Source organism: Culex quinquefasciatus, chromosome 2, assembly GCF_015732765.1.
Source record: "Culex quinquefasciatus strain JHB chromosome 2, VPISU_Cqui_1.0_pri_paternal, whole genome shotgun sequence".
Taxonomy (NCBI): Eukaryota; Metazoa; Arthropoda; class Insecta; order Diptera; family Culicidae; genus Culex; species Culex quinquefasciatus.
The window spans coordinates 206,749,451-206,776,607 of record NC_051862.1 but is presented as its reverse complement, the minus strand read 5'-3'; the positions used below and the strand labels follow the sequence as shown (position 1 = coordinate 206,776,607).

General features: G+C 35.8%; 2 protein-coding genes across 3 annotated transcripts; one reads left to right on the top strand and one right to left on the bottom strand.

Moving 5' to 3' along the window:
- The first annotated feature begins 556 nt into the window (after positions 1 to 556).
- Positions 557 to 7,297, top strand: LOC6053860. Its single transcript, XM_001869840.2, has 4 exons — positions 557 to 879; positions 4,564 to 6,514; positions 6,587 to 6,741; positions 6,975 to 7,297. Exons 1-4 carry the CDS (start codon positions 596 to 598, stop codon positions 7,120 to 7,122), a joined length of 2,538 nt encoding a protein of 845 aa, XP_001869875.2. The 5' UTR covers positions 557 to 595; the 3' UTR covers positions 7,123 to 7,297.
- Positions 7,298 to 7,333: 36 nt separating this feature from the next.
- On the bottom strand, positions 7,334 to 26,091 carry LOC6053857 (palmitoyltransferase ZDHHC23-B). 2 transcript variants are annotated; one of them, XM_038253275.1, is made up of 5 exons: positions 25,791 to 26,091; positions 16,326 to 16,574; positions 15,671 to 16,240; positions 8,755 to 8,830; positions 7,334 to 8,657 (listed from the first exon to the last, which is right to left on the bottom strand). In XM_038253275.1, exons 1-5 carry the CDS (start codon positions 25,958 to 25,960, stop codon positions 8,550 to 8,552), a joined length of 1,173 nt encoding a protein of 390 aa, XP_038109203.1. In that variant the 5' UTR covers positions 25,961 to 26,091; the 3' UTR covers positions 7,334 to 8,549. The 2 variants fall into 2 exon arrangements, with proteins under 2 accessions (XP_038109203.1, XP_038109204.1); XM_038253276.1 differs by lacking the exon at positions 25,791 to 26,091 and adding an exon at positions 25,116 to 25,488.
- Between the last annotated feature and the right edge of the window lie 1,066 nt (positions 26,092 to 27,157).

The window sequence follows — 27,157 nt, the reverse complement described above, 5'->3', positions numbered from 1 at the left end:
GATGAAATACCCTTATCAGCCAAACATAGTTGAATGTCTAAGCTTTCAATTCATGCAAAAAGTTCATAGTTTTGTGAGAAATTGACAGAATTATGTGCGATACAAAAAAAGGGGATCAAGTCTCCCCACTCTCCCCTATTGTGAAAACATAGTTTTTACAGTGCAACTTGTTCTCGAACATTCAGTATGACCAACATGATTGGAAATTCTTACAAAAATAAGCAAAAGATTATTGGTTTTCAAAACATCGCTCATTACTAGTTGAAGCAATACAATAACTTTATCCGCAAGTAAAATATAACAAAGCATTTGGTTGATGGTTCAAGATTGCATTTTTTCGTGAAATAAAATTTGTTTGTTTTGACATCTTTATGGTTACACTGAATCCGAACATCCCCTGACACATAAACGCAAGAAACAAACAAAAACTATCAAAAAAACAACCCCTCACGGAGTACGCGGCCAAAACCACCCCCTCAAATCTACCCTCCCAAGTTTCCATGGCAACCACGTGTTTTGTTTATTCCAACGTCGAAATTCGAAACCAAATGAAAAATTTTCCACCGTCAGTCATCGTCGCGTAAAACCACTAAAAATGTCCCAAAACGGCCACACCGGCGAGGTTCCGGATGAGCCCGGAACCCACCAGACCAATTCCGCCCAACTGTTGGAGAGTTTGATCGCGCGCCACGGAAAACCCGTGAAGGAGAACCGGTGGGATCGTATCCGGCGGAAGCACCTGAACAACATCACCGTGACGTCGAAAACGGTGAAACGGTTCTTCAACATGGATTTTGTCGACGAGGGCCAGCTGCGGATGCTGAACGGAGCGGGGGAACAAAAGCAGACGCTTAATCCGGTGCTCGTGATGGATATCAGGTAATTGAGGGTAGTTTCTATTTATCCAAACAAAAAACGTCTTTTATGGTACGTGGTTTGTTCTAGAAATACTTACAGGTACAGTCCAGACTCGATTATCCAAAGGTATTGGAAAAAATTCACTGAGGGCAATCGAGTCTGGACTGAACATGATACACTGAAACCTCGATGGTTGGACACCAACTGTTGTCAAACAAACGGGGTCACTTTTTAGTTTGACACCTTCTTTACACAGTGTTCAAACTTACCTACTACATATCAAACGTTTTGTTTGATAGTATACTTTTTGGTTCGACTTTGTAAAAAAGTGTCAAACGAAAAATTTAATGTAATTTTACCTCTTTTCTGGTGTAATGTCACTTTTTCAGTCTAAATCGAGGTAAAATTACATTATAAAAGAGGAAATATTCAACCTTTTTATTTCTTGGATGACCCATACACAGTTTTTGTAGTATGGAAAATTTCGATAATTCTTCGTTCGTGTTGAGAGAGAGTGTCCTGTAATCTTACTCCACTTCCGTTTATGCTCATCCATATCTCTCTTGTCTCGTCTCAAGGCGCTCTTACAAATTCTATCAGCAATTCTCTCAGATTTCGGCCATTTGATTTTTTTGTTGTATTTTTTAATCCGGCTGAAAATTTTTTGGTGCCTTCGGTATGCCCAAATAACCCATTTTTCATCATAAGTTTGTCCATATTATTTTCCATACAATTTTGGAAGCTGTCCATACAAAAATGATATATGAAAATTCAAAAATCTGTATCTTTTGAAGAAATTTTTTGATCGATTTGGTGTCTTCGGCAAAGTTGTAGGTTTGGATACACCGAAAAAAAATGATACAAGGTAAAAAAAGTGATTTTTTATTTAACTTTTTGTCACTAAAACTTGATTTACAAAAAAAAACACTATTTTCAATTTTTTTATATGTTTAAGGGGACATAAAATGCCAACTTTTCAGAAATTTCAAGGTTGTGCAAAAAATCTTTGACCGAGTAATGAATTTTTGAATCAATACTGATTTTTTCAAAAAATTGAAATATTGGTCGCAACATTTTTTCAACTTCATTTTTCGATGTAAAATCAAATTTGCAATCAAAAAGTACCTTAGTGAAATTTGGATAAAGTGCACCGTTTTCAAGTTTACGCCATTTTTAGGATACTTTTTTTTAAATAGTAGAAGTTTTTCATTTTTTTAATTAGTGCACATGTTTGCCCACTTTTGAAAAAAAATATTTTTGAAAAGCTGGGAAATTCTCTTTTTTGATACGACCCTTAGTTTCTGAGATATTGCCATGCAATGGTTTAAAAACAGGAAAATTGATGTTTTCTAAGTCTCACCCAACAACCCTCCATTTTCTTACGTCGATATTTCAGCAACTTATGGTCCGATTTACTATGTTAAAATATGAAACAATCGTGAAATTTTCCGATCTTTTTGAAAACAATATTTTCAAAAAAATTAAATCAAGACAAACATTTCAAAAGGGTTAAACATTCAATACTACGCCCTTTTGAAATGTTAGTACTTTTTGATTGCAAATTCAATTTTACAACAAAAAATGAAGTTGAAAAAATTTTGCGACCGATATTTCGATTTTTTGAAAAAATCAGTATTGATTAAAAAAATCATAACTCGGTCAAAGATTTTTGCACAACCTGGAAATTTTTGAAAAGTTGGCATTTTATGTCCCCTAAAAAACATATAAAAAAATCAAAATAGTGTTTTAGTGACAAAAAATAAAATTAAAAATCACCAATTTTCCCCCTATATATATATATATATATTTTTTTTTTGTGTGTACAATTTTGTCGAAGACACCAAATCTATCAAAAAATTTCTTCAAAAGATACAGATTTTTGAATTTTCATGCATCATATTTGTATGGACAGCTGCCAAATTTGTATGGAAAATTATATGGGCAAACTAATGATGCAAAATGGCTTCTTTGGGCATACCGAGGCACCAAAAAAGTTTCAGCCTGATTAAAAAATTACAAAAATTAAAATTAAAAAACAGACCGATTTCGTAGAGAATTGCTCCTATTATGGAGAGCCTTTAATAACTCAGATTACATCAAATTTAAGGTATTGGAACCATTTGCTATTCCACACGCATAATTAAACCTTCCAAATTTACACAATTTTTTACTGTGTTGTTTCTAAGGTAAGCTTCCTGCACAAATGGTCCAATCGGTTTACAACGAAAAAAGTCATGTTTTAATCATGCTAAGGGAGCGTCCTTTCATTACGTAACGCAGTTGAATTAGATCTATTAGTTCTAAAGTTATGAGTAAAAATAATACAGTTCAGACTCGATTATCAAAAGGCCTTGGAAAAAAAATTACTACGAATTATCGAATCTTCGGATAGCCGAATCACAAAAAACGTTGTATAATTTCGAAGATGGCGGCCAAAATGGCTTTGATGAAATATTGAAAAAATGTATTTGTTAGTTACAGGTAATAAACTATTCAAGTTTGACTAAAATGCAGTGGTAGAACTCAAATTTCAAGTTAAAAGTAAGAAAATAAAATAAAACTTTTTTTGCTCGTGATTCGATTATCCGGAGTCCCATACAAACCTTCCGACAATCGAATATCGGATAATCGTGTCTAGACTCTAGCATGTTTTTTAGACGATCGTGAAAGAAATGTTCAATCGCTATATTTTGCTTTTTTGGCGACACCTAATTTAGTGTCCACGTGGTTTATGTTGAAGGGTTGCAACATTTAATTGCAACAACTTGATAAAACAAGTTATAACGCGTTGAAATTTGTTCAAGTTTCAACGCGATCCAACATGTTTAAAGAGGTCGTTTCGCGCTAGTATGTAACACATGGGCGAAAGAACTTCATCCATTCGTCGCCAACCAAGTCGTACAGATAATTTGTTTGGTGTTTGTATTCAAATCTCGTACAATCGCAGAAACCAATTTAAAATCGTCATATTTCGTTCTTGCCCACCATTTTGAAGATAGCCTTACTGAGGTTTCAATCGCAAAAGATAGCGATATTCGTCATTCTTACGCCGGCAGTCAAGTCACGCAGTTCGCGAATTTTGTAAATTTTTGTTTTTTGGTTGAACCCGAATAAAATTCCAAGCTATAATGAACTCAACCCATTCGACATCACTTGCGAAGGAATGTTTGGACTTTTACAAGGAAATAATAATTGAGATTGCCGATCTGATACGACGGAACAAAATCGTTCAAGCGGTCCAGGAGTTTAGCCAACTTCCCAGAGAGAAACAAATAAGCATTCTCAGTTCCGTGATTTGTAATCTACTTAGCGAAGGACTAACGGTGGTGACAAACTTGCTATCTTTTCTGCGAAAGTACAGCGCCAAGTACTATTGCGTGGAACTGCTTTTTGCGGGTCTCGATAAGCTGACCGATCTGCTGGAGGCTCATGTTGACAAAGTTCCTGTAATAGTTGGCTGCGCGCTGCTTGCGTACACCGTATTGAACGACGTGCTCCAATTTCTCTGGGACTTTTCATTGGCTTTGCTGATTAAAAGGGTGGTTTTGTTGATTGCAAAAGTAACCGGCACCACTGCGGTAGCTTTGCCTTTGATGTTTTGAATAAAAAAAATACTCCTATTATAAAAGTTGTCTTATCATTTATTGAGAAATAAATTATTTATATCAATCATGCAACACCTAACAAACTCTCTTGATTACGTAGACACGAAATGATCAAGCGCAAACCGAAATCATCCGGCGGTACAAAACCAGACCCGGTCCGTGCCTACCAGCAGGAAACCCTGGAACAGCACAACCGCACCATCGAGACGACCCTGTTTGAGAACGAGCTGAACAAGTTCCGCAAGGAAATCACACGCAACGGCAAGCGGAACCAGGTGAGCGAGCAGAAGAAGAGCTTCCTGTTTATCGACCTGCCCAAGATCGACAACAGCTTCATCTACGATAGCCTGGAGGAGTGCGAGAAGTTTACGAACGATTTCTACGAGAGTGCTATCCGTGGGACGGATAACTACATCGAGGAGGTGCGGCAGGAGCAGCTGATCATGTACAAGGAGCCGGCTACGATCGAGGAGATTCGGGAGGAACCGGTGGAGAGCAAGACCAACGGTGAAGGTTCGAGCGACGATGAGGAGAACAAGATTGTGCGCTTTGGGGATACCCAGGTGATTACGTATCCGGCGGAGGAGTCGTCGTTCTCGCTGGACGGTTCCGAGTACGATTTTGACGATAATGAGCTGTTTCTGGAGTCGCTGGACTCGGACTTGGACGAGTTTGATGAGACGGAGTTTTTGTCGACGGAGAGTCCGTCGGAGGGTCAAGATGGGCGAGGTACGAACGCGTATCATACGGATTCCAGCGACGATGGGTTTAACGTGACGCGTATTGAGGACTCGGGTGGGTCTTCCAAGGATGACAGTACCGACTTTGGGAGGGAGAAGTTGACCTACAACTATGACGACTATCCGGAGGTACTTGAAGAACCGTTTCCGTCGCTGGATGAAGGGGATTTGATCACGGTGAACCGTTGCAAGATGGGAAAGAAAGACTACAGCAAGCTTCGTGTGACGAACTACAAGGCTGAGGACGGGAAGGAGGTCGATGATAAAGCGGAGATTTCTGAAGAGTCGCGCAAGGTCATCAGTGCAGCGTTGAAGGAGGGCTTCATGCAGAACTACGACAAAGCATTGCTCAAGCAGTTCTTCTTCAAGTGGCTTCAGTTTACGATCTTGGAGAAGATTTCCAAAGGTGCCGGGGTGATTTCAACGCGCGAGCAGAAGCTCAAACGTATCAATGACTTTATCAACAACATTCGAGCAAACAAGAAGAAAACTGTGAAGCCGCCAAGCATTGCACAGGTTGCGAGCGCTCGGAAGGACTACGAGCATCGTCTGAAGGTCCAGCAGGACATCATCGAGCTGCAGAAGCTGAAGCTGGAACGCCAGGAACGCATCATAACCGAGCTGAAACTGTCCAAGTTCTCGGAAGCGGCCAAGATATCCAAGATGGAAATTCAAAGCGAGCTCCACAAGGCCATGCGCACCGGCCACGTGCGTCTGCGGGCCAAAGCCAAGTGTATCCAGATCGTCGGAAACATGAAGAACGATACCAGCGAAGAGGATGAAATGCGCAAACTGCAAGCACAGGGGCTGATGATCCCCAAGTTCCTCGCAAAGATGCAACAACGCGCTTTCGAGCGTAGCCAGCGCCACCAGGAAGCTAAGGAGCGCCGACTCCGAATGGAAAAGGAGCGCGAGGAGAACAAAGTGGCCGCCGAAGAGGCCAAACGTCTCGAGGACGAGGAAGACCGCAAGAAGCGCTACCGCGAGATGCGCGAAAAGCGCAAGATCGAGAAGCTGCAGAAGATCATCCGCGAGCAGGAACGCCAGGCGTGGATCGCCAACAACCAGATCGCCAAGGAGTTCCGGCTGCTCAAGCTGAAGCGGTTCGCCATACTGGCGTTCAAGCTGCTGCTAGGCATCCGGCGGGACAACGAGCGGCGCGCGTTGGCCGCCCGCAAGCGGTACTACAAGCGGAAGTACTTCCGCCGCTGGTGGGGCCTCACGAACTCGGTTTGGGAGGGTAAGAAGCAGCGCGCGGACGAGCTGGCCAACGCGAAGGTCATGCGGCTCGGGATGAACGCGTGGAAGGAGGTGGGTTTTTGGACGGTTGTCACGTTTGTAAACAAAGTAATGTTTTTGTTTTGTTTTGTTTACTTTTGACAGTTCTGCCACGAGCAGCGCAAAAAGATGCAGGTCGCCATGGACTGGTGGGAGGTGCGTCAAACCGAGAAGGTCATTTCGGTGTGGGTTGGACGCACGAAGCAGTCGCTGCTGATTTTGCAGGGCAAGATGTCGCACGCGTCCGCGCACTATGAGTGGTAAGTTGTTTCTAAGATTTGGATGTTCCGAGGGGGGGGGGGGGGACATTTCCGGAACCGTAAGCACTTGGGCAATATGGGTATCAAACTTCATGGTTTTCAATTACAAGTATGAAAATTGATAGTTTTGATGAGTTGGCCACCACCCAAAATGACACGATGCCCTCTGGGATGTTCCATCGTGAAGATATTTGAAAAAATTGAAGATTTTTTTTATATTTTCTTTCCCACAGGCAACTCAAGTGGAAGGTGTTTGAGCGCTGGCAGCGCCTCCACATCATACTGAAGATTGAGAAAGAGACTGAGCAGCGGCGCCAGCGGTGGCGCATGAAGATCTGGGAGCTGCTGCCCGACTACAAACCGATCGAGGAGGAGATTTAAGCATTACCCTAGATACCAGCAACACCGTCAGCAATATTATTGTGCAACACTTGATATAAGCTAAAGTCTGATTTTTTGAAGTCCAATTTTTTCTACCAGAATTTTCAACTTGTAGTAGCGACGTTTGTAGTAGAATCGTTTTTTCGAAGAAAATAAAATTTAAAAACTCAAAAAAGGCTGTGATATTCTTGTTGAAGGGAATTCCACCTAATTTTGGAGTGTTGATAATAATCACTTAAATTAATATCAATGTTTATTGGCTATTTCTACGAACCTTTAGACCACTGTTCGCCGATACATAACGAAAGGGTCGAAGGGGTTTGATTTTTCTGTTGGATATTTTTGTAATGCGCTCAATTTCTTGAGCTCTGAGCTTCTCTATCGTTTGGTGATATTTTTTAGGTTAGTTCATTAGAGCGTAAAATAACTGCCATGTATAATAATAATACGGATGATAACAAACTGGGTTTTTTTTTTTTTTCCTATTATAGAGAGTGCACTTATTACGTGTGGTGAAAGATGAAACGGAAAAAACGATTTGGTGTTTTTTTTTGTGTGTTTTTGCATTTGATGCCGTAACCGAACAACCTAAATCTCTAAACGGTTTGGTTTCCACACCTAAACGAGCACCAATCAGAACCTAATTGCGTATATTTGTGCTAGAATAATAATTGTTTTAATTTTTATTTTTGCTTTTAACGATACGTAGAGCATAGGATATTGTTTGTAATTCATGATAAGTGGTTACGTGAAAGTGAGAAGGAGGAAAAAGAAAACTATATTATTCATATTCTTCTTCTTCTTCGTTTATCTAAAACGTTTATCAGTCTACATACTGGCTGTGGCTTTGAAGAGCAACAGCGCTTGTTTGAATCCTTTTTCGCACAAAAGGATGGGTTTTTGTTTGTCTATCATTGGAATTAGTTTTGTGAATTTATGATATATTTTGTTACTTTAGTTTTTTTTTGCGATTAAGTAGTGTTTTATGGGATTTTTGTAATTTTTTTCTTCTTTCTTTAAGGAGCAAAGAAATCACAAAGTTGACTACTTACGACCTAAATTGACTTAAACTTACTTTAAATTTAAACTGCCTTTTTGTTAAGAATATTTCGTTCATTCAATAAATATTCTTCGCGGGAAAAACATGAAACAGGAAACTCAACTTAAACGCTACCTTCAAAAGGTGTTCAATTCGAAGGCAACATTTTCTTCTCTTCTTGTTTTCTTTTTATTGTTTTAGAATTAATTATTAGTTGTTTTTGGTATGATATCATATTTTAGTTAAAACGGTTAAAAATACGTACGCTTTTGTTTGTATATCCGATACAATATATAATTATGATCATATAACGAGTACACTAATAATAATGATAATAATAAGGACTCAATAATCATAATCATTGTGGCGCGACTCCGTTTTCGTGCTCTTATTGTCCCAGGCAGAACATCTTCCAGTTGACGAGACAGTTCCGCCGGTTGATATGCTCGCCCCGCTGCCACTCGGTGCCGGTGAAGCCACGGGAGATCAGACAGGACTGCTCCCCGGAAGAAGAAAAAAAGAACAAACGGAAAAGTAGGGGGACAGAGTTAGGAAAAGAAGGACTCAACCAATAAGTGAAACCCCGAACGAACCTGTTTCAGTAGTGAGATCAAGATGAAGAGTGACATAAGAAGGGCATAGATGGCGCCGGTGAAGCAGAGTGCAATGCTGCAAGAAAGGAAAGAGGTTGATTTTAAAGGATTTCTTTTAAGATTTGAGAATTCAATGAGTGACCTCCTTTTTTTGTGTCGCTATTTTGAAAAAAAAATACCCTTAATTTTGTCTATGTAGACAACATCCCCCACCTCTCATTGTTAAGCCATTTTGGAGCAACCTTCGTCCTCGTGTCACCATTTCAATCATTTTAAAATGCAGCAGGTGAAATCAGCACGACAACAAAAGAAAAAAAGAAAGTCGTCCCAATATTCAATTCTAATTTCGATTCAAATGTAAATATTCCCCCCTCCCCCCACCCACCATCACCCCCAAAAACGGAGCCATCTGCCAAGTGGTGACGATGATGTTCATGTCGTCGACCGGCCCAGAAATCGTGACGAACGCTAGTTTGTCCTCGCCAGGAAAATTAAATTCAAATTTCACATACACATATTTCTCCACCTGGGAGGTGGCCGATTTCTTTTTTTTCTCCCTACCCCCCCCAGCACGTCGGACTATCGCCGTTGGAAAATTATGCAAATTAGGCGCCTCACATTTCCCCCTCCACACACTTACGAGGACGACGACGATGACAGAAAAAAGAAAGCACTCGCCACACCGCCACTACTGGAACCTGTCGTTGGTTGGCGTTGGATTTGGCGCGGGAAAAACAAGGAATTAAACTGCTGGCCCTGCTGGGTTGGTTCACCTTTGAAAAAATAAATAGTCACAGGGTGGCCACTCGAAGCACAAATGACAATTTTATTTGAAATCGTGTTGTAATCTTTCTGTATGTACGTAAATTTTTTGGATATAATATTAGATATATCAGATTTAATAGTTTTGTTTTACACTACGATAGTAATGCTGGAAAGTTGAACTTTTCAACACATAAATAAGTGCAATAATTAACATTAATGGCGAGAAAAGTAAGTACATAGTTCCAAAACGAAGTTGCAAAAGAATAATTTAATTTAATTTTTACCAAAACACATATTTTTCATATTTATGCCGTTGCAAACATTTTTCAATGTTTATGTCGCCCCCGCCCCCTTCAACATTGTCTGGAAAACCAGGGGCAAAAAACAAATTTTCCAACAAAAAAATCAAAATTTCCTAGAAAATAGAAGTCTAATCAACTGAAAACAACCTAACATGCATTTTTCTGCATTGATAAACATATTTAGCATGTTTGGGCTTGTTTAAAAATGTTTTGAATTTTTATGAAATTCCAATGTACAGCACCGCAAAAAATTTATTTTTCGCAAAAAAAAAATTTCGTCAATACTAAGATATTTTGGAAACTAATGATGGCAAAACAACGAGATAGCTGTATACTGCATTTTAGAAACTTTTTTCATTTAAATGTTGAAACCATGGCTCGTAATTTCAATTTTTATACTTTTTTATTTTTTTTGCCCCCCTTCTGCCCCCCCCCCCCTCGACTTTGGTCAGGCGCGGGACATAAACTTCAAAAAATATTTACAACGGCCTTAGGCCGATGCAAATATTTCTATAAGTTTTTGTCCCTCGGCTCTGGCCGGAGTCGAGGGGGGGCAAAAAAATAAAAAAAAAATATAAATATTAAAATAACATGCCATAGTTTCAACATTTGCATGAAAAAAGTGTTTTAAAATGTATTTTACACTAGTTCAGTTGTTTTGCAATAAAAGTTTTCAAAAAATGTAAAATTTGGCGAAAACAAAAATTTTAGCGAAAAAAAACTTTAGCGATAGTAGACATCGAAAATTTTCAAAAATTCAACAGATTTTTAAATCAACCCAAACATGCTAAAAATGATTCTAAACGCAGGGGAATTCATTTTTAATTGATTTTAACTAATTGCAGTTAAATTTTCATAAAAATATTGAAGTTTTTTGAAAAAATATTTTATTGCCCCCTGATTTTTGGGCCAACATTGAAGGGGGGGACAAAAACTTTAAATAAAATTTGTACCAGCCTTATAAGCTAAAAAAAAGCGGAGCATCCTACTTTTCTGTACCAAAAATAACAGAATCGAACAGTAACCCTTTTCAAACGAAATGCTGAAGTTCTACTTTTCAGCACTGAAATGGATGCTGAAAAGTTGAATTTTTCAGCACTTGTTAGGATAAGTCATATTTTTCAACATTTTTTGAAATTTAAGCGAATAATTGACTCATACATGGGCATTTGTTCATAATTCTGTTCAAAGGGTGGTTTTCGGAATTGCAAAAAAAAAACGTTGTATGGAACTCGTTGCAAAACTTGATTTTTTCATCACTCGTCGTATTTATCCAACTCGGTGAACCTCGTTAGATAAATGTACGACTCGTGCTGAAAAAATTCTCTTTTTGCAACTAAGATATTTTTTCATAAATGCTTTAATGCTTTTTATTTTTTTTATTAACTCGGAAAAAAATCTGAGAATTTCGTCAAAGAATATTGAAAATTGATGATTTTTTTTTCAATACCACATCTATTTTCAGATGTTAACTCTTCAAAATTGTCAACAAATTGTCAAAGTAAAAAAATCAAACAACCGTTGAATTGTTGGAAAATCTTTGATAGCAAACATTCTAATTTAGATATTCAAGAATAAGATTTCTATTTTATTTATTTTTTCTGGTTTCTTTATCCGCAAATATTTTTTCCAGTGGTTCAGAAAAAAATCAAACCAAAATTGATTCCTATCAAATTTTCAACAAATTGTCAAGTCAAGTCAAGTCAAAAATTGAGATCTACGCTGTACTTTTTCAATTTTGGATAAAATATTTCAATCATTCAATATTCAATAAGGCTAGTACAAAATTTCATTTAAAGTTTTTGTCATCCACCTTCAGAATCGTTCTGAAATATCAGGGAGCAGAAAAATATTTTTCCAAAAAAACTTCAGAATGTCAATGAAAATTTAAGCGCTTGTTTGGGATTTTTCCAAAATCTTAGGATTTTTTTTGAAATGTTCGATGCACAGTACCGCAAAATGTTTTTTTTTTTTTTTTTTGCTAAAGATTTTGTTTTCGTCAAAAAATAACTGAAGTAGTGTAAAATGCATTTTTGAGACTACCCAAGTAACCACAAGCACTAAATTGAAGTATTAATTCAGTACTAAATCAGCACTGGAATGTTTTGAAGTAGTAAATAAGCTTTGCGAATGCTTCAAAGTACCAAAACTTTGCAGCATTACAACTGGCATTAAATCACCATTTACGACCTTGAAAATGTGCTTCAAGTAACCCATCGATACGGGAAACATTTCAACCAGGCACGCTCTTATTGACTTTTATACTTCTCCCGTCATACCGTTCTAGTAAGCATGCGGGCTAAGGCGCAGTTCTCCCAGTGTGCATCAGTTTCATTTTTGCGTGAACTGGGTTCAATTCCCGCTGATTGAAGTTGTTTTTTTTTTTTTTTTTTTTTTGTACAAGAACGCAGCCTGTAATTAAGTCAAATTTTTCAAAACATATTCCCATAGCACAAAGGACATTATCAAAAGTTCTCTGGTAAATTGAATGACTTTTCTCACAAGCAAAAAGCTGCTTTCCGGAAGTCTGATACACCTTGTGAAATTTTGCCAACCGTGGACCAAGCACTTCTCGGAAAAGCAGTTCCAGTTAGCCGTTAGCCAGTGCTTGTCCCTTTTAACCCGTAATTAATTGTACTGAACTTGACTGGCTGGCCGCAATTTGCTGAGTGATAATCGATCATTTCCGTCCAACGAAATCCCAACGGAAACTCGAAACAGCAGAAAGAAAGTCTTAATTAATGTTCGATGCTTCAACCACATCGATTAAAACTTTCAAAACAAGCACTCAATTCCGAATACATCAGTTGGCTGGCACGCATCTTGGAGATCGACGAGAAAAATGTAAGAATAGTGTCAAAGTGTCACACTCACACATGAAACGCAACAGGAGAAAAAAAAAAACAAAGGAGGCCCACCACCAAGTGTGAGTGGAGCAGCTGTTCTTTTTTTTAACCAGCTTTCGGCGAAGCATTAAATCGGCATCACTGTGCGCCACTTGAAATATTTCTCAAGGGAAAAGTGCTGATTAAATGTTTTGAAGCATTATTTGCTGGTATTAAATGCCAATATAATGCTGATTTAATGCTGCTATTTAGTGCTTCGCGGTTACTTGGATATGGCTTGTAATTTCAATTTTTATTGAATTTTTTAATTTTGTGCCTCGGTTAAGTACTTAGTGTTAAGTAGTAGTGAGTAGTTTTTTTTTATATTTAGGCCGTTGCAAATATTTTTCAAAGTTTAAGAGCCCCCTTATATGCATTTCAGAACCCTTTTTCATTCAAATGTTGACACCGTGGCCTGTGATCAACCTGTGATTTATTTTTTTGCTTTTATTGACCCCCACCCTCAGCGTCGAGGGACATAAACTTCAAAAATATTTGCAACGGCCTTAAAATATTTAAAATTATTGTCTAATGTTCAAAAGCTGTTTAATAATAATTACTGTGATATTTGCTGTGATTGGTAAAAAATGCCATAATATTATTTTTAATTTGTTTTTCTTTTTTTACATTAGAAGTTCCTGAAAAAAATGTGTGTGCTTGTATTTTTACAAAAACCTTTACATACTTTGGAAAATCTCTAGAAAAGAACTTTAAATTGATTTTATTCATTAAATTTTATTACCTTGAGCAATTTATTTGAATATGTTTTTAAAATAATATTGATTTTTTTTATCATTTTGAGAAAAAAGTTTCAGTTTACACAAGACTAACTCCGACGACGTAATTCTCAAAGATTCTTCAAATCAACTTTTCTTTATATTTTTTTTATTTGGATGAAACTTCGTCCATGCATTTAAAAATCAATTTTGCATCATTAATTTTCCATGCAATGCTCCATAGAATGTTGCGAGCTTGTCATACAAAATAAGTAAGTAGATATATAATAAATATCTTGAGCAGGTATTTCGTGATCGATTTGCTGTCTTTCGCAAAGTTGTAAATAAACTTTAAGGATATGGGAAAACCGAAAAAAAACACAAAAAGAACTAAAAAATGCATCTTGCGTTAAAGTTTAAAAATGTGGAACCAGAAATAAAAAAAATACAGTAGTTGTTCGGTAACTGGGCGTTGTTTAACTGGGCTGCTTTTTAACTGGGCGCTCGATAACTGGGCCGTAGCCCAGTTAAAAAGCAGACAAACGTCAAAAAGCCAAAACAAACCGAAATCACCGAGGGGTTAATGGATGCTAAAATCATGGTCAACAAATAAAAAAACTTTTTTCAAACTTTTATGTAATTTCAAGTCACAATCAAAGAACAATGAAAAGTAATCATTGTCAACAAATTTGAGTAACTTTTATTTTTCTATTTCATCAAATAAATATTATGCATCGGTAGTCCCCTCGTTATTTTTCGTTCAGCCCAGTTAGCGAACAGCATTCGATGACTGGGCTACGTTCTCAGCCCAGTTACCGAACAACTACTGTATTTGCAAGATCGATCTTTGAAAAACAAAGTCACAGATTTTATCAAACAACATTTTATAAAAAAAGATGCAAAAACAAATTTGCAGTCAAAAATTATTGCATTTGTTTGATAAAGTGCGCCATTTCAAGTTATAGACTTTTCAGGTTTTTTTTTTCGAAAAAGATAATTTTTTTGCAAAAATATTTTTAAATAGCTGGGTAATTTCTTTTTCATGACTTAGTTGATCGTTTTTTTGGTCGCTGAGATACACTTTCTAAAAATTTTAACTTTCTGAAAATTATTTTTTTTTTCTATTTTCAAAAAAAAATGAAGTGATGACAAGCAATGGAAGAATCTTCACCAAAAGAAAATCTTTTGACGCTCATCAAGAGAAAAAAAAAACTCGGAAAACACGGCTCTCTCTCTCTCGCGTACGAAAGATCAGTAAAATTGGAGCAACTCGAGAAAAGGGCGGATAAGCAGTTTGACAGTTTGAACTATTTTGCTAATTCTCAAGCTTCAGGAATTTTTACTCGAATAGTAAAACAAAAGCTGGTCTCCCCAGCTACCTCCTACTTCGGGATTTGCTGAAGTATGTTGCTCGTTGTCTTGGAATTTGCGAAATAGTTGCAGCTGTCAAAATGCTTATGCGCCCTTTTCGAATGTTGCTCCAGAAATGAAACTCATAAAATCATCATCTAGATAACACGACGGAACACCGATTTCACTATACAACAGTAAACAAAGCGAAATCAATTAATTTAAGTGGGGCCATAGCAATGAGATTTACAAAAAATCTTTAACCGATTGATTTTCTCCGAAAAGTTCTCGATTTCGCGGGTGAAGAAAGTTCTCAAGCGAAAACAGACCAATCTTCCAAATTTCAATTTTCAAAGATGGGCACTTATGGGCACTATTTTTGAAAATCGAAAAACTGATGATTGATTGATAGAAAATGGTTTCTGGTCAGCTCCCTTGAATTTTTTTTTAGTCAAAAGAAATACAAGCTTTTAAATGTTGCGAAAATAAACGATTTCGCTCAGAATTATGCACAAAAATCAAATGAAATGATGAAATCTGAATATCTGCAAAGCCTTTCAACGTTTCAACAATTTTTGTATATAATTTTCACGATTCTTCTCAAATTAAACAACAGTTTGAGCAGCCACCCTGCCATAAATAGTGACGAGGCGAGTATGTTGCGGGGGTGGGTGGTGTAGGCTGGGGGGGCCAGGAAGAACAGTTATTAATGGCACCGGTGTGCTTTATCTTGGGTACCCGTTTAGCATTTTAAAGCCATTTGTTTTGGGGAGGCCCCCCCTCGTTGCTGCTTTTTTGATTGCTTTCGGGGACGGGGGACACACGGGCCGGAATTGATTTGAGGACACACATTTTACACACACACACACAATCTGACACGTGGATTGATAATACTCACTCGTACTGGAAGTAAATGTCGCTGCAATCGTCCGGCAGCATCACCGTGACGCCAAACACGGTAAAGATCGGCGTCGGATGGCACACGGACGTGAGGGACAGGTTCGCAAAGAGCAGGAGGGCGAGCAGCGAGCAGAACGAGCCGGCCAGGAAGAACCGATGGTTGGAGCGGCCAACGCAGCAGTTCAGCCAGACGCTGTGGTGGTCCTGCTTGACGACGCACGTTCCGCACACCTTGCAGTGGTAGCTCCGCGGGGGCACGTACTTGCGGCACGCTTGGCACGCCAGCCGGCCGTCACTTTCGTCCGAGTCTTCGCGGTCCGAGATGAGGATGGCGGTTTGGGAATCACCGTTGGCCTCGTCCTTGAAGCCACCGGCCCCGACTGGTTGGCCAACATGGTTCTGGCCGGCCCATTGATTCGTTTTGTAAAAGCAAAAGAACGAAAGCGACATCAGCAGGACGAAGGCCAGGTTTTCTTCGGGGAGCAGCTCCAGCAGCGGAACCGTCGACTCAAACAGGATCACCAGGTAGATTCCACTCCAGAACAGCCACAGCGAGAAGAACTTTGTCCTGTGAACACAAAGCGAGACAGAGAGAGACACGTCATCAACCTTCACTTGCCAACCATCCCTCCTCCCCCCCTCACACAACTCACTTTGGCAGCACTCGGCCCAGGAAGCGCTTCAGATACGCCAGCAGCACCGGAATCGCGGTGAAAATCACCAGACTGCAGTAAAAGTCCACCGCGGCGAGCAGCTGCAGCGCCACCAGCAGCACCACCGGCAGCACATTGTCCACCGTGATCTGCTTGGCCCCGCCGCGCCACGGGATCCGGATCCGGTCCTGGAACGTCAGCAGCATCCCGCGCTGCCTGTCCACCGGGATGGGACGGCCAGAAATGAATCTGCTCCCCCCCGCGCGATCCGTTCGTCACGGCCGACAGTCGACGACAGAGCAAAACCGGAGGCCAACCAGAGCCAGCCAGCCAGCCAAAGTGGTGTACGGCGAGTGGTACCAAGAATAAGGCGAAAAAATCAATAACAAATGCGGTCAACTTTCGCCAGCCTATGCGGCAAATGTGGTGGGTCGCGGGGGTGTTCAGTTTGGCACGGATTAAAGGACGATTAGAGAAAAGGAGAGAAGTGGTGAAGAGGGGAAAGTGTTTTTTTTTATGAAAAAGCGACAAACAACAAAATAATCTAATGATTTTATGATTTTATGATTTCGTGATTTTATGATTTTATGATTTTATGTTTGATTATGTATGATTTCATGATTTTATGATTACATGATTTAATGATTTTATGTAGCCCATAATTTACGCTTGACATAAGAAAACATATTTTTTAAATGTTTTTTTTTTTTTATGAAGCCTAGACAGGCGCAACCGAAAATCAATTACCATGATTAACAAGAAAACTTGTAGAAAATCTACAATCAGTCATAGTTTTGTACTCAATTTTTTATCCAATTCTGTTTAATTTATTCAGAAAAATGACAAATCAATAATATAAACGATTAACCTTGGCAAATAGCAAGATACACGATTCACGAGACAGTAATTCACGGCAAATGTAATTATATCCCTCGACTCTGACCAAAGTCAAGGGAGAGGGAGGGGGCAAAAAAAATAAAAAAGTATAAAAATTTAAATTACGAGCCATGGTTACAACATTTTAATGAAAAAAGTGTTATAAAATGCATTATACACCTGTCCAGTTGTCTTGCCATCATTAGTTTCCAAAATATCTAAGTATTGACAAAAATTTGGAATTTCATAAAAATGCAAAACATTTTTATCCAAGCCCAAACATGCTAAATATGATTATCAATGCAGAAAAATGCATTTTAGATTGTTTTCAGTTGATTAGACTTTTATTTTCATAGAAATTGGAAAACTTCAATTTTTTGAAAAAATATTTTTTTTGCCCCCTGATTCTTCAGACCAATTTTGAAGGGGGGGCGACATAAACTTTGAAAAATAATTCCAACGGCCTAACTTTGTTCCAATAAAAAAATAATAAAAATTCACATTGAAAATTTAACAATTTTTTTAGTATCTTTAATATTTAAAAAAAACTTATTTTCAGCAAATGTCATGTACAGAAAACAAGGGAAATGGTCTTTAGAGAATTACTTTACAACCCTCATATACGTTGGTCAAATATCAACATTCAAATAAATCTGGAGTTTTTTTTAAGTTCCAATAAACCCAATTTTCAGTTTTTGCTTTTTGGGTGTTTTTTAAAACCCCTGACTCAAGGCCTTGCTCGAGGCGGTTTCAAAAACACCCAAAAAGCAAAAACTGGAAATTGGGTTTATTGGACCTTTTTCAAAAAAAAAACTCCAGAAATGTATGATGCCTGCGTTTCTTTTTTTATGCAAAAAGTTTACTCTTACCGCCTCCTACCGGTTTTCACTTCCACACCAATCGCTACCGAACACTCTCTCTTTGCTTTCCTCTCACTCCAATCGAGTAGTACAGCGAATGGCTCAGAGAGGCTGACTGCGCTATTTCGCTCAATGCTGACTCGAAATAGTCTGCGATCGGCTTTACTTTGATCATTTATTAAAATGCTTAAAATCAATGTTATCAAAAATGTTTTGCAGTTTTGTTAATAACACAACAACAAAGGCACATTTGAGAGAAATTTTCCAACTTGCCAAATGTGGCAAATACAAATTTACGGCAAACTTTGGTAGCGCAGGTCAAAAGAGCGCCGAGCTGGTATTTTTTTTATAGATTCTCTCCTCTCTGTACATACTCGTTTGTGAGTCGGATCAGCGGACGGAGTAGGCAAAGAAATTCACGAAGTTTTTGTATTTGTATCGCTGTGTCGTGTTCGCTCGCGAATGGTTGCGCGGTGACGGCAAAGACTCGTTCGGCGATGAGTGAGTGATTTCTGATCTTGGCACACCAACACGATCGCTACAGTTTTGCAAGTTTGATTTTTTCAAACTTTTGCTCTTATATGCATTGTCACAAAGTGAAACACGAATCTTTTGCTCCTTGAACTAAACGAATTGGTTGAAATTTGTGTTTGCGCCATTTTTTTTTTTTTTTTGCGTTTCGGGACAACGAAAGAAGCAGATTTTTTTGAACATTTAAAAAACGCTTGAATTATTGTTAATAGAATGCCGAGATCAACTATTTCAAAAAAATAAAAAAAAGTATAAAAAATTTAATTACAAGCCATGGTTCAACATTTTAATGAGAAAAGTGATGTAAAATGCATTATACACACCTGTCCAGTCGTTTTGCCATCATTAATTTCCAAAATATCTAAGTATTGACGAAAATTTTAATTTTTTCGTAAAATAAAATTTTGCGGTGCTGTACATTGGGATTTCATAAAAATTCAAAACATTTTTAAACAAGCCCAAACATGCTAAATATGATTATCAATGCAGAAAAATGCTTTTTCGATTGTTTTCAGTTGATTATACTACTATTTATATGGAAATTTAGAAGTTTTTTGGAAAAATATTTGTTTTGCCCCCTGATTTATCAGACCAATTAGGAAGAAGGGGGGGGGGGGGCGATACAAACTTTGAAAAATATTTGCAACGGCCTAAATATGATAAGTTTCAAAGTATAAATACTAAAAAAATCACAAAATACCGTATTTTTTTAAGGTACTCATTTTTTTTCTAATTTGCAGTATGGGTATAAAACGAATCAAAATTTTGCATGCTTGTTTAAGAGTTTTTTGAATTAAATACTGAAATTTTTACAAAATTCTATATTTTCTCGAAAATACTATTTTTTAATAATTTGCAATATTAGTATTTAACGATTCGAAATTTTGCATGCATTTTCAATGTTTTAGAGATATTTGAATGAAATCCTCAAAATTTCACAAATCATCGTTTGCCGGATAAAAAGAAAAAATCATTTATTTTCAATCCAATGTTCTAAGAAAGTTTTTGTTCAGCCAGGGATATTCAAAATAACCCTAAAGTAAAAAAAATAAAACTTTGTTTTTAAAACCATTAAAAAAAGCTTGAATTATTGTTAAAAGAATGCCGAGATCAACTATTTCAATTTAGACTGGCGGTATAAACACTTTTTAGTGATTTTTGAGGCCAAAATAAGCAAATGAAAAACTGAGAACATTTCAAGTAGTCAAGTCGTTTTGTGGGATTTTATATAAATCAAGGTTGCTAACGATAAAATTATCGTCGAGACGATAACGACAATCTATCGTTATCGTTATTCCGATAATTCTATCGGCAATAATTTTATCGACGATAACGGACGATAACTAAAATTTAATATATTTCTAAAATTGACTAAAACCAACCAAATCATGTTGAAGCTTCCTCTTAGTAAATATCTGGAGTTTTTTTTAAAGATCCAATAAACCAAATTTGTTTTTTTTTGTGTTTTTTAATACCCCTGACTTTAGGCGGTTTCAAAAACACCCAAAAAGCAAAAACTGAAAATTTGGTTTATTTGACCTTTTCGCAATTCGCAATTTTCAGTGTAAGAACGGGCCTTGACCGATCTAATGCACTAGGTTCCCGACGAACACGCTCTACCCTTACGCCTACATCTCACCCTTGCTCTGAGTCAGTACGAGCAACACGCTAGAACACGCTTTGAGTGTTCGTGCCAATTTGGTTTATAGGACCTTTTAAAATAAATCTCCAGTTTTATTTTTATATATATGATAAGTTTTAAAGTATAAATACAAAAAAAAATCACAAAATACCGTTTTTTTAAGTACTCATTTTTTTTCTAATTTGCAGTATCGGTATAAAACGATTCAAAATTTTGCATGCATGTTCACTGTTTTAGAGATATTTGAATGAAATTCTCAAAATTTCACAAAATACCGTATTTTCTCTGAAATACATTTTTTTTCATAATTCCCAATATTAGTATTAGAGGTGGGCAAAAAAAGAGCGAGCCGCTCAAAGAGCCGGTTCTATGAAAAGAGCGAACGAACCGTGGCTCACAAAAAAAGAACCGCGGTTCTTTTTTACACTCCGGTTTAAGATGGCATGATTTTTGTTATGAATATAATTTATTGAATTTCCGAAAAACAGTGTAGTATTTAACTGAATTGAATTGAAAATGCATTTTCAAATATTCATGGTGTCGATCCAAATCCCAAAATAAAATTCCCTGACTTTTCCCTGACCACCAATTTTTTTTTTATTTTCTATTTTTTACTAACATATTGTTTGGAGCGTTTTTATGGTTTCATGCATTTCCCTTTTTGAATATTGAAAATTTAGATATTGAAAAACTTCAATGACTTTTTTATTTATTTATTTTTTATTTTATTTATTCTGAAAAAAATTTAAAAAGCTTTTATTTTATTTTGTCAATCATTTTATTCTTATCGAACATCACAAATGAGCAAAAATTTCCTATGTTTTTTAATCTTGTGATGTCATTTTAAATGTTGCCATTTACCAAATAATTAATAATAAAATTGTTTCAAATTTAAAATTGCGATTATTTAATTTCACTTCATTTCCTAAAGAAAAAATGAAAGTTAAAAGTTTAAAAAAAAAAACAATTGAAAATTTGATTTAACGTAAAAAGTGTTTAGTTTTAAAAGTGATGCCTTTTGGCGAATTTTCAAACGAATTAGGCCAATGCCATTTTTGATTGTGTTTTTATAAAAAAAAACTGAAGGTTTTGGAGACAAAAACTGAAGGTTTTGGAGACAAAAACATAAAAAAATATATAATTTTGTAGAACCTTAAAAAAGATAAAAAAAATGTTTGCTACCTTGAACAGAGCCAACAGACGATCATTCACACGATACATATATTTTATAAAAATAAAATAAAATACAACCTGATCGAGCTTCTCAAAAAGTCATTATTTATTAAACTTAGATATTTGGGTGTTTTGGAATAGATTCCAAATTTAAGCTCGATCTGACCACGGGAACCCCTCCTTGTAAGCCCTTGAATGTTGTTTTGGAAAAATATGTAAAATGTAGTTGTACAATCCCTATGAAATCTCGGATGCTGGATCTTAATTAAAGTTGAAACAACTTTTCCGAAGAGACCATATTTTATAAATTCTTGACTCTCAAATTCCTTTATACCTACAGGGTTGTTACGGAGAAAACGAAAAAAAATCCGCGCCATCCCAAATTCCAATCAGCACAAAATCCGCGTCATTTTAAGAAAAATAATTATGCGACAAACATACAAAAGAGTTTCATAATAAATTCAGTTTTGTAATCCCTTGAAACGCTGAAAATGTATTTTTGCTAGGATTAGGTCAACTAGAAGGGAAAGCCAAAACAAACATTTTGGCAAATTTATTTTATTTTTAAATTCAACATTTAGAAAATTTAGAACTAAAAACTGAACCAAATCTAAATAAAGAAAAATAATAAAATTTAAAAATTCTAATAAATCCTCGATCTTGAGATTCAAAATTTAAGATACAGTTCATACTCGATGATCTTAACAAAGCGTCACTTAGAAAAATCGAAGCAAATTTTGCAACATCTTCTCTCAATTTCTCTAATCGAAAAAAATAACTCCAAAAATACTTAAAATTTTATCAAGTTTTCTGTAATCTAAGATGGTAACAAAAATGGCAGCATTTAAGAACCTAGGAATTTAAGAATTTTAAGAATTTTAAGAATTTAAGAATTTAAAAATTTAAGAATTTAAGAAAAATAATTCTTGGTCTCTTGATTGTAGTTTTTTTTTTAATTTTTTCTAATTCTTTTAATTTTTTAATTCAAAAATTTCGGATCTTTTAAAAAAAATTAATATGAATTATTTTGTTTGAGTTTTTTTTAATGCTTTTTTTTCCTAATTTTATTTCCTAATTTCTTATTAATTCAATTTTGAATGTTAGAGCTGTAATTTTTTAATGTTTTTTTTTCTTCAAAAATGCTTAAATTAAAAAAAATATTTCTACTGGTAGAATTGGATTCAATGGTGGAGTCCGCTTCTGTTATGTCCAATCAAGGTCATATTTGGGATATAAGCACAGTACACCCGCTGGAACATGCCCCAATAATATTTTTTGTTACATCCTAATGTCTGTATCTTCAGGAAGAGTTTAAAATATGATTAAGATTCACAAGATTAAAATTGAATAAAAGTATAAAAGAACACTTAATAAGGGTAAAAAACATAAAAGAAATTAAATATTCAGAGTCAGTATGTTTTAAAATGAGTTGAGTGTAGTAGTATGTACATTTATTTAGGAATTCCTCAACAACACATTTAAAAAAAATATATCCGTTCATAATCTTCATCTTCATCTTTCGACGTTTCTTATTAAGGAAATACAAACAAAAATTTCGAAGTTTTTACACTCAACGGAAAAAAAAACAAAATATCCTGATTCTTTATAATATTTGTCTTTATAACTTGAAAGTAATTTAATCTCTCTCAATATTTTTTTAAATCAAAATTGCTACCGCGCGAAATCTTCGCCAAATTCGCGCCGTCCGTAACAACCCTGTTTATTCCATATTTTTTTGTTTTATTTATTAAATTCTTGAATTTAATTCTTTGATTTTTAATTCCATTTCACCATCACTATTTTGCTTACATTTTCGATTACACAAAATTAGATTACTTTGGATCAGTTTTAAATCATAGTTCAGTTTAATTTTGAGAAAAATAAAAATTTAGGTAAGGAATACTTAAGTAAAATTTTGGAAAATTTTCTAACCTTACATTTTTTATGATTGTAGAAAAGAATTTAGAAAAATAAGAAATTAACAATTCAAAGATATAAGAATTTCAGAATTTTCAAAATTTAGAATATTTGAGCTTTACAATTTTAGATTTTTTTTTAATTGTCAAATGTTCGAATTTTTTAACTTTTGAATTAAATCATTCAATTTTTGTATGATGTATGATTTTCTCTATGGACTGACCAATATAAAAAATAAATATTATCAATGTTGCAAAGTTTGGTCTGGAAGACATTCAAATACGTCATCAAGGGCGAATTTTCAAAAAGAAATGAAATTTTGTAGTAATATTTTTAAGATCATCGAAATTCCCTGACCCAGCTCAAAATTCCCTGACTTTCCCTGACTTTTCCAGGTCAAATAAAATTCCCTGACAATTCCAGGTTTTCCCTGACTTTTCCAGAAATCGACACCATGATATTTCAAAGCTTATAAAAATTAATCCCAACAGTAATTGATTTTTTCAAAACAAAACAAAAAAACTTTCATTGTACAACTGATTATACATTATAGTTTTACCGGGATACAAATTTGAGCATTTCAAATTGCAGAATTTGTAAAATAATACAAAAAATCTACTGAATAGTTTAGAGATTTTGGAAAATATAAATCCTTTTGTCAGATTAAACTTTAGTGTTTATAGAAAAGAGATCATACCAAGACCTATGGTTTTCGAGGGCATCTTCTCGTTTTAATTTTTATTTTTTGCTAATCAAATAATTTATAAAAGTCCAATGTAAAATGACTTATAAAATCACACGATTCTTAAAAAAAACCCTTTTCATCCAAATTTTGAAAAAGAGCGAAAGAACCGTTCAAAAGAGCGGCTCTTTTTAATGAGCGAACGAAAATGAGCGGCTCCTAAAAAAGAGCGATTTTGCCCACCTCTAATTAGTATCAAACGATTCGAAATTTTAAATGTATTTTAACTGTTTTAGAAATTTTTGAATTAAATACTAAAATTTTCATAAAATTCCGTATTTTCTCGAAACTACTCAAATTTGTATAATTCACAATATTCAAAATTTTGCATGTTTTTAAATGATTTTTGAGTTTTTTTTATAAAAAAAAAAAAACTTAAATTTTAACATAATACCGTATTTTTTCGGAAAATACTATTTTTCTGATTCACAATATTAGTATCAAACGATTTGAAATTTTAAATGTATTTTAACTGTTTTAGAGATTTTTGAATGAAATACTAAAATTTTTACAAAATACTGTATTTTCTCGAAACTACTCAAATGTGTATCATTCGTAATATGAATATCAAATGATTCGAAATTTTGCATGTTTTTTAATCATTTTAGAGTTTTTGAATGAAAGACTTAAATTTTAGCAAAATACCGTATTTTCTCGAAAATACTTTTTTTATGTATTGCAATATTAGTATCAAACGATTCGAAATTTTTAATATATTTCAACTGTTTTAGAGATTTTTGAATGAAATACTCCAATTTTCACAAAATACCCCTGATTTTCTCGAAAATAGTCAAATTTTTATGATTCACAATACGGTCAGGATATCAAACAAATTTCCAATATTTTCCGAGCACCCCTAGCAAGTACATCAATCAGGATGCGAAAAGGACATCCATCACACATACAGAGACACACACGCACATATAACATCACACAGACACACCGAACCACATTGAATATACATTGAAAGGCACGAAGACGACAAAGAAGACAGAGCGAAAGAAGAGCGAAGAAAACGTAACGAAACATAAAAAAATAAAAATATTTACCCTTTTTTATGCCCTGCGCGCTTGACGTTCTGCTGGCGGTCGAGGGCTTGGTTGGCCAGCGACGAAGGATCTTTTTTTTGCTTTTTTTATTTTGTATTTTGGGCAAAAATGTGAGTGATGATGTCCTATCTACAACAGCAGCAGCAGATTGCTGGTCATGGTGGCCCCATTTGATTCATGATTTTTGGGGCCACTTCCGGCACACTCTTTGTATATACAGCACACTCTACAAACTAAACTAAACTAGAAAAAAAATCCGCGGCGGGTGTTTGAAAAACTGATGAATGGCAACCAAAGACGAGTGTTGAAGCGTGTGTCGTGTGTACTAAGCTGGTTGATGATTTGACGAAAAAAGAACACTCTAGTTTGGTCTATGTACACTTGTGTTGGAGGACGAGAAGGCCGAAATATCACCGGAATTGCTCCGAATTGTGTTGCGCGAGACTGTGCCTGTCGGAAAAGGCTTCAATCGCCGACGATGGTGATGGTTTGGCAAATCAATTTCTGCAGCTGCTCTGTAGACACACCACCAACCTCCACAAGACCATCATCCCCCACTCACAGACTTGCTTTTTGATGGACTAGTTTACAGCGCAGCCAGAGAGTTCTGATCAAAAATTGATTGCCACACTTCACCGACTGAGACGCGGGAGGGCCACAGCACTTCACACAAACCTGTCGAAGGATTCGTCAACGTCGGTGCAGTTACAGCAGCACGCGAGAATGTGATTCCGGGCGGCGTTCCGGTCGTAGTACTCGCAGCAGCACAGCGGATCCGTGTCCAGCTCCGGCTCGTAGCAGTCGTCTCTGATGTCACCCGGGTACGACGCAAAGTGCGAGTTCATGGCGACATCATGCCGACGCCGAGTTAAAAAAAATAAGTTTTAGTTGCACTTTTCTCACTTTTTCACAGAAATTTTCAAAAGTAAATAAATCATCTGACCGCGAGTGACGTTTGGGGTCGTCGCGGAAAACGACAACAAAACAAGGGTGGTGCTGAATGACGGAAGAAGCGAACTTACACGTTCAATAAAAATGAACTAAAATAAAATTTGTTTCAATTTTTTTCATGTTTATTTGTAGCATTATTTCATATACATTTTGATGTTGTTATTTACAGGGTGTAGTGTTATGGAGCACCTTTCAACTACGATTTGATACATATATCAGGAGATACATTTATGCAAGGATTGAGGTTTAGAAAAGAGCAGGAAAAGTTCACAAAAAAACTGCTACAATAAAATTTGTTTCAATGTTATACAAATCATTTTTGAGCAATTCTCAAAAAATTAAACAGGAATATCCCGAAGAAACGCGGTCAAGTAATTAAGTTGCATATTCTAAAATTGTGAAATTCTTAAATTGTAGATATTCTAAAATTTCATACAAAATTTTCAAATTGTAAATTGTTTTAGAAATTTAAAAATTGGCAAGTTGTAAAATTGTAATCCAAAAAACTAACTGAATCCAAATTCGCTAATTGGAACGACTTACAACTGTCAGAAGCTTGAAAACACGTGTTCAGAAATTGTCAAACAATGTCAAAAAGTTTTTAACGGTGCTTTTTAATTCGAATACGTTCGAATTGGGTCCTAAAATGAAGCTTAGATTGCTGATATTATTGTTTACAGCGATAAAGCTTATTTTTCTGAGTACAATGACCCTTTATACGAGCACAAAGAGTTTAAAATGGATTTTTAAATCAATTTTGAAAAATTAACCTCGCGGTCCTTCTTGACAGAAAAGCTCCTACTTGACAGCTCGTTCCAAGGGGACCATAGTTGATCCATCGAAAAAATGTTGTCTTGTCGAAAAAAAATTTTGCATTAAAATGAAAAAAAGTGATCAGAAATGGTTTTTAATCGTGTTTTTTACCGTTGTACATAAAAATTAACATAGGGCTTTAGTACCCAATTAGCCGGCATTCGAATTAGCGAACATTTGAATTAGCAAAATTTTAATTAAGGGATCCGCAAACAGCAGTATAGTCGGTTTAAGATTATTGACATACCTTAAACAAACGTTAAATTTAAAAATACTTG

Bases quoted from the DNA above. Each gene is read 5' to 3' on its own strand.
- LOC6053857 (XM_038253275.1), bottom strand. From the start codon at position 25,960: ATGAACTCGCACTTTGCGTCGTACCCGGGTGACATCAGAGACGACTGC. The intron at 16,575-25,790 runs GTTTGTGTGAAG...GGGGGGGAGCAG, and splicing joins GTTGACGAATCCTTCGACAG to ATTCATTTCTGGCCGTCCCA. The intron at 8,658-8,754 runs GTTCGTTCGGGG...TCCGGGGAGCAG, and splicing joins TGATCTCACTACTGAAACAG to TCCTGTCTGATCTCCCGTGG.
- LOC6053860 (XM_001869840.2), top strand. From the start codon at position 596: ATGTCCCAAAACGGCCACACCGGCGAGGTTCCGGATGAGCCCGGAACC. The intron at 880-4,563 runs GTAATTGAGGGT...TTGATTACGTAG, and splicing joins GTGCTCGTGATGGATATCAG to ACACGAAATGATCAAGCGCA. The intron at 6,742-6,974 runs GTAAGTTGTTTC...TCTTTCCCACAG, and splicing joins GCGTCCGCGCACTATGAGTG to GCAACTCAAGTGGAAGGTGT.